The sequence below is a fragment of the Syngnathus typhle genome, linkage group LG10 (assembly GCF_033458585.1).
Source record: "Syngnathus typhle isolate RoL2023-S1 ecotype Sweden linkage group LG10, RoL_Styp_1.0, whole genome shotgun sequence".
NCBI lineage: Eukaryota > Metazoa > Chordata > Actinopteri > Syngnathiformes > Syngnathidae > Syngnathus > Syngnathus typhle.
In genome coordinates this window covers 13,273,046-13,289,456 of record NC_083747.1, presented here as the reverse complement: position 1 = coordinate 13,289,456, position 16,411 = coordinate 13,273,046, and the positions used below count along the sequence as shown (strand labels likewise).

General features: G+C 46.2%; 1 protein-coding gene across 3 annotated transcripts; it reads left to right on the top strand.

Moving 5' to 3' along the window:
• The first annotated feature begins 241 nt into the window (after positions 1-241).
• On the top strand, positions 242-15,250 carry pou2f2b (POU class 2 homeobox 2b). 3 transcript variants are annotated; one of them, XM_061289674.1, is made up of 15 exons: positions 242-597; positions 2,127-2,192; positions 2,442-2,476; positions 2,929-2,985; positions 3,806-3,931; positions 10,627-10,732; positions 10,808-10,899; positions 11,032-11,175; positions 11,246-11,387; positions 11,467-11,615; positions 11,806-12,003; positions 12,413-12,597; positions 12,663-12,731; positions 13,637-13,710; positions 14,400-15,250. In XM_061289674.1, exons 1-15 carry the CDS (start codon positions 585-587, stop codon positions 14,699-14,701), a joined length of 1,758 nt encoding a protein of 585 aa, XP_061145658.1. In that variant the 5' UTR covers positions 242-584; the 3' UTR covers positions 14,702-15,250. The 3 variants fall into 3 exon arrangements, with proteins under 3 accessions (XP_061145658.1, XP_061145657.1, XP_061145659.1); XM_061289673.1 differs by lacking the exons at positions 242-597; positions 2,127-2,192; positions 2,442-2,476; positions 2,929-2,985; positions 3,806-3,931 and adding an exon at positions 9,026-10,441; XM_061289675.1 differs by lacking the exons at positions 242-597; positions 2,127-2,192; positions 2,442-2,476; ... (1 more) ...; positions 3,806-3,931; positions 13,637-13,710 and adding an exon at positions 9,028-10,441 and having other exon boundaries at positions 14,400-14,573.
• The last annotated feature ends 1,161 nt before the right edge of the window (positions 15,251-16,411 follow it).

The window sequence follows — 16,411 nt, the reverse complement described above, 5'->3', positions numbered from 1 at the left end:
CTCTGCACCACTCAATTGGTTCCCAGTTGTAAGTGTGTCGATCTTGTCATAATTATTTCTGCTTGGGGAAGAAGAAAAAAACATCCACCTCCAGCCTAATTCTGTTTTTAGAAGCAGTGGGTGTCGTTGAGAATTTCCTCCACGTTGAGTGTATGTGTGCGTGTGTGTGTTGTACAATTGCGCGTGTGTCAGCGTGTGAGCGGCTCTTTCCAGCTGCACTGTCACTTTCCACCGCAGTCAGCCAGCCAGCCAGCCAGCTCACTTCTGCCCCTTCCACTCTGTCACATACTCACCTAACGCTCCCTCCCTCCTTTTTCTCGCTTTCTCATCTTTCACTGCCATCTTCCTGCCTTACCTTTGGGCCCACTTCCCACTCTTTTGAACCACACTTCCTGTCGCGTTGCAGGATGTGGTGATGAAGGAGGCGTGGCTTAGTGAGAATGAGTGAGTGGAAGAAAGAGAAAGCGAGAGAGGCTGTCTTGCGTGCGCGTGTACGTGCGTGTTGCAGTGACTTATTCTTTGCTGACTTTTTGAGTGAGGCGCCAGCAATTGCTTAAGATTGCAAGGACTCGTTCGTCGCAACTATGTGGTTGCCAGGTGAGTGTGCACTACTTGACTGGGCAACCAATGACGCGCGTGCATGACGGCAATGTGTGTGCGTGCGAGCCTAATTGGAGAGCAAGGGCTGGCCTGCCTGCCTGCTTGCCTGCCTGTCTGCCAATGGGCGGGGGAGTTAAGGTGGACAGGAAAGGTCAGCGCTTGTTTCCAGTGGATCACATCTTGCCTTTTTTAAATTTTTTATAAATATTATCTATTTTGTCTTCATGCTCAGCTGACAGAGCTAAAGTTAGCCAATCATTTGGCGTATCGGCAACACCGCATCATGTCCCGGTTAAATTTTGTCCAATAATTCTTGTTTAAAATACAAGGCTTAACCTTGTGTCTGTCAGCCGGAGGTCGAGTGCGCTCGTTAGTCCGCCCGGCCAATTATCTCCAAAATGTCTCCGTTGTCCCTCCCTCAGTGCTGTCTTTTCATGTTATTAATAATTCCCCGTGTGAGCTGGATAAATTGACCCCCGACGGTGATGCGAATCAAAGTAACGTAACCAAGTCAAAATTCACCAGGCTTCAAGTGGCCCCACTTTAACTGCAGACTTTTTTGTCCAATCAAAATCCAATAGAGTTTGTGCAGCTACATTGTACAATTTTTGAATTTTATCTTGAAGAATTTTATTATAACAGTCTTCTTATTGATTGTTCCTGATTCACGTTGGATTACACAGCGCCAAATGTTGCCAGATTGGAGTGCGTCACAGGGCAAACACGGCCATATTTGAAAACGTTTTCTTGATCATGACATCAAAAAGCAGCACTCTTCTTTGTCATGTGTGCGTGGAATGTTTGAACATGCTAATGTTACCGGTAAGTAACACACACCGCTAATCTTATAATGGGGAAGTAACGTGGGGAAGTGAGAGAACGCCACTTCATCTTGATGTACTGCACATGTTTGTCATCTATGTATCAATATCGGACGGACTTGTGTCCACTGTCTGTCCACATGATGACGGTTTTCTAGCATTCTTCTTTCCACCAATCCATTGTGTCAAACATCATCTTGCACGCTGTTGCTTCATAAAAACGAACAGAGTGTGGGTTAGTGAGTCGATTCTGCAGGTGGCATGACACAATTAGTCGGTGGTTGGGGCGGATTTGCATATTTTCACAAAAGGGAAGTGGCTCGCAAGAAGGCCTCACAAATAACCGCAAGCCGACTTCATCTCGCGGTTCATTGGCCAGGAAAAAAATGAGTCGAAAAAAAGAGCAGAAAAATGTGAAGCGTTGCACCAGGACTGGCGACTAATGACACGCGAGAGACCTTTAGAGCTTCCAAAGGCCCCCACAGTCAAAACATCTCGAGTTAAATTTAGCCTGAGCCCGGCCTACTCGCTTTAATTGGAAAGTATGAATAGATACAAGCAAGCAAGCGACTCACCTACGCTGCCTGTACAGTTTGTGTGTGTGTGTGGGGGGGGGGGGGGATTGCGCTGTGGTCTGACAGCACTCCCAACCTTCACCTCAAGGATCCTCTCTTTCTCGTCAACACGTGTCTTTGTGTCTTGCAGATAGCAGGATGCCAAGGCCGGCTGAGCTTGACAAACTTGGAGCTGACTCACCCCTGGACAGCACAGGTGACAATCGCACACGCACACACACACAGGCATGAGTAGAACACATCATGCCTTTATTTTGTTATGCATTTTCTCAAATGCATATTTTCCAATCTATATTTGAATGAGCACAATTTCAATTTGTTGCAATTTTGTCAGTCGTCTAAAATGCACCTGCGTCAGCTTCTTGTTTCCTTTTAATGCATCGCCCACTTTGAAAACTTCACTCGGTGTGTCGTAGCCGTCTTAGCCCTCTTTCTTTCCGTGCAGATTCCGAGCGCAACGGCTCCGACTCCAATCACCAGGTACGTCCAAGTTAATCTGGCAGACCTTTGGGGCCACCCTGCACTCCGTGTTCCTCCAGCGCCATTCCGCGGTCCCGCCAACATCAGTATGATGAGGCTCGTGCCGATCAGGCTAGCCCAAGCTAATTGTACAAGGCCGACCTCGAGTTGATTTATTTGCATCACGGCAACATACCCCACCCCCCACCCCCCTCACACACACACACACACACACACACACACACACACATCCCTTGCCCGGAAGCAGCTCCAGCACACAACCCGTTCCTGTTGAGGACAAGTGAATGGGCGATTGCTAGCTGGGTTCGAATCCCCTCTGCAGTGAGCATGATGTTCCAGAACACGTCAGCAGAAAAACGGAACCATTGTCACATTTGTGTTTGTTCTCCTTGGATATGAAAAATCACTTCTTCAGCCAATCCTCCAATTCTGTCCTTTTTCTCTCCATCAAGGCTCAGTCAATAAAGGTCAATCCCTTTTCCCTTTCGCCCAGCCTGAGCAGCAGCAAGGTAAGTGACTATTCTGCCTGCCTGTGTCCATGCCCACGTCTTCATGTTTACTCATCTTTTGTGTCTTAGCGTCGCTCAGAAAATTGCTTGACAGCAAGCGGGTGAGCTCTGACTTGCTCCTTTTGTGTCCTTGCCCTAAGTAAACAAGCAAGCCACTAAGACTGTCTGCTAAATAAAGTTGGGTGCTTCAAATCACCCATATTTGCCTATGCCGGTGAAGAGATGCAAACGAGTAGTCGAGCATAGTCTCGTCTTTCCCAGTTGGATCGCAAACAAAGCCGCCACCGTTATGTCGCACAAAATGCCCCCCAAATCTTGCAGAATAAAGAAAAACAAAAATAGAAGAGTCCTCAAGTGCCAAACCAAGTCCACTGTAAAATATGATTGCGTCTCAGATTTTTTATTTTTTTTTATTGCGTCTCAGTTGAGACTGTCTTCTCCTGCGTGTCATTATTAAATCTTCGTCTGTATGTATTCTACTGCCCCCTTGTGGCCTTAATGCGTACACCGAAGTGAGCAGGAAAAATCCCATTGAATTGCCAAAATAGTATATTAAATGTTGTAGTGGTTAATGTTTCCATTTAGTTCAGCAGGAAAATATGATTTAAGAATTCATACATTGTGCCACTTAATATCGTCACAAAGTAGCTTCAAAAGTAAAAAGCACTTGGTAAATGTTTCTTGAATTAAAATACAATGAAAGTAGTTGTTGACATGACGCTTGCTCTCTCTTGTGCGGACCTCGCAATGGTGTGTTCTCCCCACCAGCGAGGTCACCTGCTCACTTTTCTCCTTCCTGGTGTCCTCTTGTTTCTTCTAGAATAAGATGGAAGAGTGTGGCCAGCATGATCTGGCACTGCCTCCCTCGCACGGGCCCACCCTCTCCCCCTCCCAGACGACACTGCAACACACACAACTCATGCTTACTGGCTCCCAGCTGGCAGGGGTGAGACACGCACGCATGCGCACACACACACACACACACACACACACACACACACACACAGTTTTTCTTGTGCTAATTTGTTTAATCAATAATATCATTAGTTTGAAAAGAGCAAATATAGGCCAATTGGAGCGCCACTCGCTACATACAGGACTGTCTCACAAAATTGAATATTGTGATCAAGTTCTTTATTTTCTGTAATACAATTAAAAAAACAAAAATATCATACATTCTGGATTCATTACAAATCAACTGAAATATTGCAAGGCTTTTATTATTTTAATATTGCTGATTATGGAATACAGCTTAAGAAAACTCAAATATCCTATCTCAAAATATTACAATATCATGGAAAAGTAGTAGGGTATTCAATTAATCACTTGAATCGTCTAATTAACTCAATTCTGGTCATTCTGGATGAAGGTGCAGCATTGTTCCCTGAACATTGCGCAGACCCTTCCTTTCCCAGACAACAACATAACAAGAGCATTGCGGTTCTGGATTGACATTAGGGACAGGCTAGCTGTTCGTGCACTGCCTCAAGTCCCGCTTGTGTCCGTTTGCCCAATTTCTGCATGTTGCAATGGATGTAATTTATCCTGTCAACGTTCTTGTTCATCGTCCACCAGCAGCAAATGGAGGACTCCCATCCCGCTTCAATTTGGTCAATTAATTCTTATTAATCAGGAACTTCTCTGGGGACTCTAATTGCATCAATTTCAGTCAGATCATCGTCGCCTCTCAAATTTAAAGACATTATGTTTTTGTTTTTTCCAGCTTTTTCCCAGATCTTGGCATGTCGGTACATATATAATTTTGGTTGACTACAGTCTCTAAAAGCAATGGTTTCTTTTCTTTTTTTCTTTTTTTTTCTTTTCAACGGATATTATTTAGAACACTGTCGCACATTTCACAATCAGTAGACAAACTATCCACATTCATTTTCGAGATATTGATTCCATTCTTTAACATCTACAGCAGTTGTTGACAAACTATTATTTCTTTACATAACGTTTTTGCCACTGTTAAGGCATTCAGTGTATATTTTGAAGCCAATTCAATCAATTTTGAGAATGCATCTATTATGACCAGGCATTATAACCCTGTGGATTGTGTTAAGCACATGTTAAACAAGCTCTACAAAAAAAAAAATTATGACTGTTTTGAATATGAATCAAATTCATATGTTGTACAAAGCTGACTGAACTGTCCCATTATCCCTCCTCTTGAGCCATGCGACACACAACCATGGCTCAATATTGCTGCCCACTTGTATAGTTTTTTTGGAGGATAGGTCAGTCTTCTGGTCATTTATAGATACCATTCTCCACTCTTGCTCCTCTTTTCGTCCATAATTGGATCTCAGTCGATGGACTTAGTCGCTGCACATCTTTAAAAAAATGTCAGTAATTCAATCTGCTTCTTCTGTGTCTGCAAGCTTGTTACCTCTTGGCACCTTATCAGTCTCGTGTGTGCCCTGCACACGTGCATATAGCTATTTTTCGTGGCAATTGGGTTAGGGTTGGACTGCTACTAGCTTAGTTGTAGTTTCTTGTAGTTTCTTTTCAATTATTTTCTCATCGTTTATCACAAGAATCTTAGCAATTTGAATAAGAACCAAAATGTATGTTTTATGTAACTCAATAGTACGATTTAGGGAATCCATATGTAGTAAAGTGTTGTATCACTACATATGATTTCATCTCCATTCAATTTGACACACCTTCCAAAATGCTTCTCAGTGTCCCAGTGCACACATGTTTTGCATGTGTAACTGGTTGTCTAAACCCGTGTTCCACATCCTAATTTTTTCCTTCCTCAAGGTGTCAAACCAATCCACTAATTGGAAAAGATAAAAATCAACAAAATAACCGTCAGTAAATTAATATAATAGTTAATTGTTGTTGTTTCTTAACTTCAACTCGATCGCTCTCTTATTCTCAAATGTAAAAACTTAAAAGTCTTGACACAACCAATTGACTATTCCCTTTAAATTTAGCTTCAAAATGTCATTATTTTATAGTTTTTCTTCATCCAATTCCAGAAAGCAAGTTCTTTCCATCTCTCAAATTTTGTTCCATCAAGGCTAGGCATTAATTCCTAGCCTCAATGCTAGTTTTTAATTAAGTTTCATTAATATAGTTTCTGCCCATAAACTAAAACTTGCTTTTTTTTTACTTCCCATTTTTACAAAATCGTTTTTGTTTTGCGGTGCAAATCAGATAGACTACAGCAGGGGTCCCCAAACATTTTCCTTTGAGGGCCACATAACCTTTCCCTTCTCTGATGGGGGGCCGGTGTCAGTTTGTAACAGAAAAAGTGTGACGATCGTAGGGGAGCTTAAAAAATTTCTTGTTTTCCAGAAAGCCACACATAACCAAATAACGGTTATTTAATAACCCTTTCCAGGTTCTTTACAGAAAAAAAGTCAGGAAACAAATAATAACACTATTAATGAAATAAATAATAACTAAATAACCCTCTCTGAGTTCTTCACAGAAAAAAACAACTAAAAAAATAACTAAACTATCTCTGGGTTCTTCATAGAAAGAAAACCATGGAACATTAACTTTCTGTCGTGCCATGCACAATCTTAACAGATAAAAGTTCAGCTCAGTTGTCAGAGCAGAACCTCTCTGACACATATGAGCAGTCTCTTAAAGTTCTTGTGTTCCTTCCTTATAATCCTTTTGTAGGTTCCAGTAGGCTTGTAGACACCGCTGTCTTTTTTGTTAAAGTTTGATAGTGCGTCATAGTCTGGAGTAAAATTTGTTGTGGCAATTCTTAGGCGAGATCCGAGGTGTTGGTCCGTTTACCTCGATCTGTGACGGGTAGATGTTGACGTTCATGTGGCTGAAACTGCATCTGAAAGCTCAGCGCGCGAATTACAAGAATGCTGTCGTCACAGCCCACGCTCTAAATTCGGGACTGATACAAATAGAGCGCGAGTGCGCCATGTCCGTACACGCACTTGTGAGTGTGCACCGAGCTTTCTGACACGGCTTCCGGTAGTAAATGCGCAGGCGAGCGCTTCCCCGTCTACTGGGGAAACGCAGTCATTGCAGGCAAAATGACCAAAAAAAAAAGTTTAATCATACAATTTGTTCAGGGTTGGCGGGCCGGATTAAACGGTCCCGTGGGCCGTATCCGGCCCGCGGGCCGTAGTTTGGTGACCCCTGGACTACAGTGTAGTAAATTCTTTTTTGCACCTATATTAGCCAATTTCACCCTTCTAACACATAACACCTACAGCACACAGACAACACAAAAACAGCAGAGACACAACTCACAAACAATACCAACAAACAACGCTGCGCAAACATCATCCTCCTTTGACGTTTTGGTTATACTTTTTTTTTTTCATCAGTGCCTTTCATCCTTAATGCAAACATTGTCACATCTTCCTTAAGCATCACCCTGCTCCAAATATTCAAACATTCTCTGAGAAGGGGGGGGGGGCAGCATCAATGTTGATTGGTCACAGGCTGGCCATTTTCTGCAACAATCATGATGCCGGCCCACCGCCCACACGAGCATAGCACAGGCCCATGCGGACAGCCCCGCCCCGCGGCTACGCGCAAGCGCAGGCACGCTTATCAGTCTCACTTTCTCAAAGGGCAGGCCAACTTTGCTGTTGCCCCCTTCATCATTATCACATTTGACATTTTTCACCGTCTTCTACACAACATTTGTCGTCTCTTATTCTCGTCCTACCAAGCCACCGTTCTAGTCACTTCCTCCCACACACGTCTTATTTTCTCTACTTCCACACACTGTTCATCTTAGTTTCTCCAACCAACTTAAACACACCATCATCCACTTCTCGATTTCCCTATTATTGCTCAACAGCTTCCAGAACATTCTCCATTACTGATTTCTTCCATAGAACACACATCTCACTCACACTCGTACACACACCCATTCATGAGGATCCTTTGCGCGCACACGCACGCACACACCAGCACAAAAGAATGACGCACAACAAATAGAACACACATCGATCCCACTAACACACCTTTTTGTTTGTCTTACTTTTCTGATTTATTCTCTATTTCACTTTTAGAAGCTATTTGTAATTCTTTTCCATCTATTTAGCAGATTTGGACTTCAGTGTTTCTTTATATTACTTTATAATTTGAATCTCCCCCTTCTTCTCTAGCTCTCTGTACATTTTGGTTTTCTCTTGCCTGCCTACTGTTAGGCCCAGTCTCATCATCTTCCTACCTGCAATACAGTGCTTTCCTCTGTCCTCTCTCTGTCTGTCTCTCTCTGTCTCTCTCTGTCTCTCTCTCTCTCCATCTCTCCCTCTCCCTCTCTCCTACATCAACAGATGCCTTCTTTAAGATTTCTTTTTGTTGTTTCGTTTATGGCACCTCTAAGTCCTAATAATTCGGTTGTTTTTAGTTGTCCCTCAAATTTATATTTTTTAACCCCTTTATCGAACATTTTTTAAGTCGGTCGGGATCCTGCCTTTCAATTATTTTGCAATCTTTACATTTTAGAGTATCTCGTATATTAGTTTTACTCTTCCCGTTCTCCATTTTAATCAATTTGGTCCCAACTGTAAAACCATAGGGGTTTCTAAAGTCAGGTGTTTCCAGTGGGATAACGAAAAGATCCTGTGGTGATTCTCACTTTTACCAGCGTTTAGTTACTTCTCCGTTGAGTAACTTTTATTTAAACGGACCTTTCCGTTTTGGTACCTTTAGAACGGACCTTTCCGTTCTGTCCTAGGACTTTTATAGGGCACGACGAGCCCTCGGCCGCTCATTCTTTTAAAAGAAAAATAAAAGCTCAACCTCTGGTTCTCTTCACCTCTGCACCTTGGATTGCCTTCAACCTTTGGATCCCAGCTGGCGGAGCAGACAGCCAGCCCTTGAAAAGGATTCTAGGACCCCACCTAGGGAGGTCCTGCCACGCGCAGTCTTTCTGGATCTCCGCTGCCGCCCGCTGGAATCCTCAGGTGTATTGGCATCTGGCTCGAAGGACCAAATAAATGTCAGGTCTAAATACCATCAGTCATTTAACCACACGCTGGAAGGAAGAGGAGAAAAGAACCAGAACAGGTTTACTCGCAAGGAGAACGATAGACAGAGGAAACTCAGTTACAATCTCCATCTATTCTGAGTTCTCCCTCCACGTGCTCCTCTATTTAATGTTTTGGTTGCCCTGGTTACAGAGGCGTTGCTACACTAAAGGGAGGGGAGATTGTGTCTGTAGCAACGCTGATTAGCAAAACAATGTAGTGTGGTGTGAATTAGCACTTCATTGTCGGCCCGTGACCTCCGCAGAGTTTGTCCATCTGTTCTTCTCCAGTTGTTGGCCGAGTCGTCCGCGAGTGAGATCAGATAACTTCAATTGCCGCTTTCCTGTGGAACAATGCAACTAGACCTTTGCTAGATTTTATCTACTTAGTAAATTAACACGCAATAACAATGAGTGACTTGTCCTAAACACTTGAACAAACATTGAGTAAATATGGGATAACTTGTATGCAACCACTTCAACCTGTGTTTAACACTTAATAAAGACAAACAGTTCTGACCAACAACAATCTATGAACCAAACCTACAGTTAACTAAAAGGAATGAAGTTTCTTTCAACCAAATAAGAACATTTCGCCTATGCAAATAAGCTCTGCTCATTGTTAGTGAAGGCCTCTTACAGGAACAAAAACACACAGATAACATAAGGACAGGAAGGATACATATGGCTGACAGGGATCAAAAGACATCCCTGTCACTAAAAAGAAAGAACCTAGATAAAAGGAAAGCCATAAACTCGTAACTGACAAGGCTTTACTTAAATTATTCCAACACTTGGTCTGAGGAAATATTCAAATTTTTTGAGATAGGATTTTTGAGTCTTCTTAAGCTGTAAGCCATAGTCAGCAATATTAAAATAATAAAAGGCTTGCAATATTTCAGTTGATTTGTAATGAGTCCAGAATGTATGACATTTTTGTTTTTTAATTGCATTAATGAAAATAAAGAACAATCACAACGTTCTAATTTTCTGAGACAGTCCTGTATATTTGAACAAAATGTCAAGCTCACCATATCAGGCAGCATACAGTGCCTACAACGCATCGGTCGACTCTCAGCGCCTCTCTTGTGCTCACTCTATGCTTTTGCTTTGGCTTGCAACTTCATAACACTTGCTCTCCCAATTTGGCGCCGCTCGCAGCTCACAGCTCTGTTGCCGGCGCAGCAGCAGCTCCTGTTGCAGCAGGCCCAGGCTCAGCTGCTGGCCGCCGCCGTGCAGCAGTCCAATGCCGCTCACGCTGCCCACGCTGCTCACGCTGCCGCTCAGGCCACACAGCAAGCTCAGGCCGCTGCAGCCAATCAGCAGGCCCACAAGCATCAGCAGCAGCACCTGCAGCTTGAGGCGGGACAAACAGGCCAGAAGGCGCAGGGAAAGAGCACACAGGAACACACTACCCAAAACGTCCCTGCCCCACCTCCTCCGCCCCAGCTTGCCCTCTCTCAGCCAATCCAGCTCACCGCCCAGGTACTGACTGGCTATAATGTCTTTTAGGGGGTACTTCTGTTGAATTGACGTGAGGAATTGTAGAATGTTTCCTGTCCAAATTTTGAGATCCCCTGCATGACAATTCCTCGTTCCACCCGGCATGCCCTTTCTCTCAACTCCTGCCGCTGACTTCTTATCGCACCTCGTGCTCTGGCCTTCCTCAGGACATCCAGCAGTTGCTGCAGCTCCAGCAGCTGGTGTTGGTGCCAGGCCACTCGCTGCCGTCGCCTGGCTCGTTTCTCCTCCCGCAAGCGCAGCAGAGCCAGCAAGGTAGCGCAAGCGGCGGCAAAACGTTCCCTTCTCAAAGATTTTCCAAAAGCTTTACTTTGATGTTATTTATTTCAGGACTCCTGTCGACACCAAATCTTATTCCGCTACCTCAAGTCAACCAAGGGAGCCTGCTGTCCGCTCAAAGTCGAATGGGACTGCCAGCACAGGTAGGGGACAGGAAATCATTTAGGGACCTCGCATTGGGTAGCCCCATGGAAGAGCACTTGGGCTTCAGCACGCCTTTGACCCAAATTTGGACGAGGAAAAGAAAAGATTTGAAATCTTGTTTCCTCTTTCAGCGAGACAAGAGCCTGGAGGCGAGTGGCGGCTTGAGCTCGGCGGCCGCCGTGCCCTCTCACCCCGAGGAGCCCAGCGACCTGGAGGAGCTGGAGCAGTTTGCTCGCACCTTCAAACAGAGACGCATCAAGCTGGGCTTCACGCAGGTAAGGAGGCCCGACGTCGTCGCCACAGTGTGTACGTCGTGTGGACTCAACGTGGCGGCCATCCGCGCAGGGCGATGTGGGCCTGGCCATGGGAAAGTTGTATGGTAATGACTTCAGCCAGACCACCATCTCCCGCTTCGAGGCCCTCAACCTGAGCTTCAAGAACATGTGCAAGCTGAAGCCGCTGCTGGAGAAGTGGCTTAACGACGCAGGTTCCTCTTTCATAGTGCCTGCATGATGAAGATGATGGTGAACGACGGGATTGTGACTGTGTCTGCCCCCCCTTTCCAGAGACCATGTCCATTGACAGCACCCTTCCCAGCCCCAGCTCGCTGTCATCGTCCTCACTGGGCTTCGACGGCATGCCCGGCCGCCGCAGGAAGAAGAGAACCAGCATCGAGACCAACGTACGCGTTGCCCTGGAGCGCGCCTTCTTGACGGTAAGACGCCTGACGACGCCTTTTGCAGAAATGGACTCTCATTTCAATTCCGTCATGTTTTGCGGATACCTGGAGAGAGGGAAAAATCCTGGCTCTGAAACTCTGCGGCCTATTCATCCTGAATCTTTTCAGTTTGAATTTGTGAAGTAAGATTGCAATTTGGTCTGAGCGAGCTGAACTGCCGTTGCAGAACCAGAAGCCTACCTCAGAGGAGATCCTGCTGATCGCCGAGCAGCTCAACATGGAGAAGGAGGTGATCCGTGTGTGGTTCTGCAACCGCCGGCAGAAGGAGAAGCGCATCAACCCCAGCAGTTCCACCCCACCCCTGCCCAGCCAGCCTGCCAGCGCCCCGTCCTCCCACAAGCCCGCCTGTTACAGCCCCCACTTGGTACGACCTGCGACAGGCATTACCGCCCTCTAGAGGCACCTTGTAGGATGGCTGGACATCCGCTTGCACTTACGTGTGGGCTTTCAGATGAATTTACAAAGTGTTAAAGCAGGGGTGGGCAATTCGGGTCCTCGAGGGCCGGTATCCTGCATGTTTTATAGGTCTCCCTGCTGCAACACCACTGATTCAAATGATCAGGATTGTTATCCAGCTTCTGCAGACCTTGCTAATTATCTGACCATTTGAATCTGGTGTGTTGCAACAGGGTGACGTAGAAAACATGCGGGACACCGGCCCTCGAGGACCGGAATTGCTCACCGCTGTGTTAAAGCATGGATTCATGATGTGTCCCCACCTATTTTCCTCAGCAATGAATAAGAGATCAAAATATGTCTTGCGCTACTGACAGATGAGCAACCAGCTTTCCCAGGCCGCGAGCGGTCTCGGAAGTGCGACGGCCACTGCCGTGTCCCCTGTCTGCCCCCTGACCTCCAGCCTGGCCTCCAGCCTCACCTCTAGCTCCACCCCCTCCCCGGTCACGCCTCCTCCGGCTCCTCCGCGCAGCACGGCCAGCGGCATCAATCTCAATGCTAGGTAAGCCAACAAACGCAACTTGTTGGTCCAAGCTGTACATTCTCACTTTGCATGTGCGTCCACAGCTTGTGGCGTGTGGGCAAGAAGAACGGCGAGGTGTCGAGCTACATCAGCGACTTTGCCGCCAACTTGAGGTGAGTTGCGCAAAGAGGCTGTTCTCGCAAGAATTGAGGAGGTAGCTTTTGCTTTGCTCTTGATGCACGGCACTGCAGCTCGAGTGTCTGGCGCTTGTTGAACTTGTTCTGCGCTCAACCAAACAAAAAGCCCTTTGTTCCTTTTGGATTCATTTTCACACATGAGCAAATGTCTACAAGTCTTTGTGAATGTGCATGTACAGCGGAACCTTCCCATGTGAAGCTGAGTCCTTTTTTCCCATTGGTTCGCAATTCTAAAGGTGTATTCAGACCTGAATGTTTGGTCTGCTTTAAACGGACCACGGTTCGATTGCTGGTCCGGACCTTTTGTGCAGGTGTGAATTCTGGTGTGGATTAAAGAACTTTTTAAAGAACGGACCAAGGCCCACTTTTTCGCTTCCAAATGAACTCTGGTGCGGTTTGCTTCAGCTGTGAATACAAACAGCGTAGATCTGAACCAACAGCACACATATGCAGAGCAGGAACGCAGCACGTAGGACTCGCATGTGTCGCCCTGGCCATTGCAAAATATACTTCACTTGTAAAATGTACAGTCTGAATAGGAACCGCATCAAACGAAAAATATTAAGTCTGCTTTTGGTCCGGACCAAACAAGCGGACTAAAGGAATTTTCTGGTCTGAATACACTCTAAAGAACTTTTCAGGTCTGAATACACCCTAAGCGACATCGGAAATTGATGCTATTCATGTCGATAAGTTCACTGCTTGGTCTGGCCTTTGAGCATGAGGGATAGATGTAGAGCGTAGAGTATACACACACACAAGCCAACAAGAAAGTTTCCTCTTTACATTATGCTTTTCTGCTAACCTTGCCTCTTCATCTTTTCTCTTCTGCCTGGATGCCTGTCTTGATGTGTGCTTCACGCCTGCGTGCATCACAACAGGAACACTGTGATGGGCGTTAACACTGGGATGAACCAAGCCCTCCTCGCTAACAATCCCCTGGCCACTATTCAAGGTGTGTGCTTGCCAGAATAGAATTCGGGTTACTTTCAGACCTCACTTGCTCTGTTTTACTGACGTGTTTTACGGCCATGAAAAGAAATCGTTATATGGCTGCAAAAAACAAAAACGTTTAGCAACGCAGCACAGCTTTCATCATCCAAACTATTAGGCCTGTCACAAAGGAATGTTTTTACAATCCATCAGCCCATCAATTATTCCATCGATTCTCCCCCACATCTTCTTAAAAATATGTTATGTTATGTGTGCAATTCTTTTCACATCGATCTGTTCAAAACTTGTCGAAATTGTACAGCTTTTTCTCCAATGTATAATTTTTTCTGAAATTCAAATGTTGAATTTGATTGCTGACTTGCCTGGTAAGATGATGGGTCCTGATTTTGTTTTCAGTGTGGCCCTAATGCTCCTTTGTAGCATTTCCAATCAAAATCCATCGAGTTGTTGTCGTGTGAACGTGTGTTTGTGTGCGTGCGTGTTTATCTTGCTCATGTGATTCCTTTCCCCCCCTGCATCATCATCATCATCATCAAACAGTCCGAGCACAAGCTTGCTGTTTGATTTTGAGCACGAGCCGAGTTTGCAAATTATTGAGAGGGGAGCGTGCTCTGCTTCAAAGCGGAATACATTTTCTACACGCACGGGCATGTATTTTTCTAAACATGTTCTGCTGTGTGTGCCCCTCAGCCCTGGCAGCCCGTGGTGGCCAGCTGCCTCTTTCCAGTCTTGAGGGCGGCGGCAAGATGATGCTGGGGGCGTCGGGTGGCCAGGGCGGCGGCCTGGCTGCATCGCTCTTCCTCAACCACCCGGCGCTCCTCCACATGGGCCAGAGCCTGGGCGCCGGCCTGCTGAACGCGGCCTCGCGCCCTTCTCCCTTCGTCCCCTCGGCCAGCAGCATCAGCCCGACCCTCTGCTCGCCCTCGCCCTGCTCCAGCCCCGCCTCCTCTTGCTCATCCAGCGAAATGGCACACAGCCCCAAGATGGAGTGACGGCGGCGGGCGGGCGGCCGGCCAATCAGAAAGAAGCAAGGAAGCGGGCAACTCTAGCCTTTCACACCAAAGCTAGCTCTTCCTCTCTCTTGCACTCTTCTTCTTCTCCCGGCCCTTTTTGTCCTTCCCTCCCGCGCTTTCCAATGCCAAAACCCCCCACAGAATGGAAGAGGAGGGAAGGGAGGGGTGCAGGAAGGGGAAGACCAAAACCAAAAATCTTTATTGTTTGTTTGTTTGTTTGTTTGTTTTGTCAGCATCAGCATGGCACCTCGAGACTCTGAGCAAGAGAAGATGAGCGGCGAGGCCTGCCAACCGGTGTCTAAACCAAAAATGACAAAAGAAGACGAAGGAGGACTTTCAAAAGTATTTATTTTGCGTGTCTACGTAACGAGGAAAGCGAAAGAGGAGTGTTTGAAACCAAAAATATACCCGAGGAGGAGGAGGAGGACGAACACACAAAAAGTGACAACCATACCAAAATCTCAAATACCAAAAAGTACGGAGAGAAAAGCTTTATTCCACGGACATGTAAATAAATTGTCAAGCTATCCAGGACCAGGACTCCACTGCAACGCTTGCATTCCATTTCATCCATTTCATGAAGATGCTGCAGTTATCTTGTTGCGCATTTACATGTAGCCCACCACCACCACTATCACCATCATCTTCATTACCACCACCGGTGGCACGCTCCAAACGTAAGAACCAAGGCACCTCTCGGATGGGGAGCCGCAATCGGATGCTGCCGCCGCCCTTTCATCAATCAACTTTGCGTGTTTTGTCGATGTCGTCGTTCGCCACCGCCATCCGTCCACGTCCCACTGCCATTAAACGCTCAAAATGGAAACCAAAGCATTTTTACCAAGGCCTCAAGGAGGTCTTCTTGAAGAGCCTCGTCTAAGACACTTGACACCCTGACGGGTCGGCGGCGGGTTCAAAGCGAGACCAGATATTCATCCCCGCCTGCCACAAACAGTTCACTACTGGGGTCATCAGCGCAACTTGAAATCCCCACGAGGAAAGTTTCCCCGTCAAATAACAAACGGGATGAGTCAGGTTTGTTGAATCGTCTGTGGGGGAAGTTGGGTCCGTTTAGCCCAATGGACCGCTAAGCAGGCAAAAGGTGGGACACACATCTGTGACGTCACACCTTTTCAAAAAGGATACCAAAAATAAACCCAAACCAAAAAGAGACAAACGACTTGAGGACTGAGCGAAGCAAACCAAAAATCACCAACCAAAATGTGTCCGGGGGGAGATCGTGGTGGTGCGATGCCCTCAAAGTGTGTAGCACAGCCAGGTGGAACGCCCAAAGTCTGGCGGCCAGGCAGGGTCCCCCCCCCCCCCCCCCCCCGGCCTCCCTCTCCAGCCCAGCGCACGGAAGCAAACGCAAACAACCTCATTGAAGTGAATCTTCTCAAAGAAATCCTTTGTTTTTTGGGTCGCTGCCATGCCCTTTTATTATTCTGTACCTTTTAGTGCTCTCCCCACTCGCTTACCACAAAAAGCTCCTTTTCATTTAGTTTTTTTAGACGTGCTGGGTGGGAAAAAAAAAACTGTGAATATTTTGCTTCCAGATTTTTCCAAAAAGCAAACAAACCAAATTGACATCAAGTGACAGTCTGGCAAAATGGAGCAATTTTGTGTTTGGGGTGTTGGTGGGCACCCAATTGAAGATGATCTTTGTCACCACTTTGCAGGCTCGCTTTC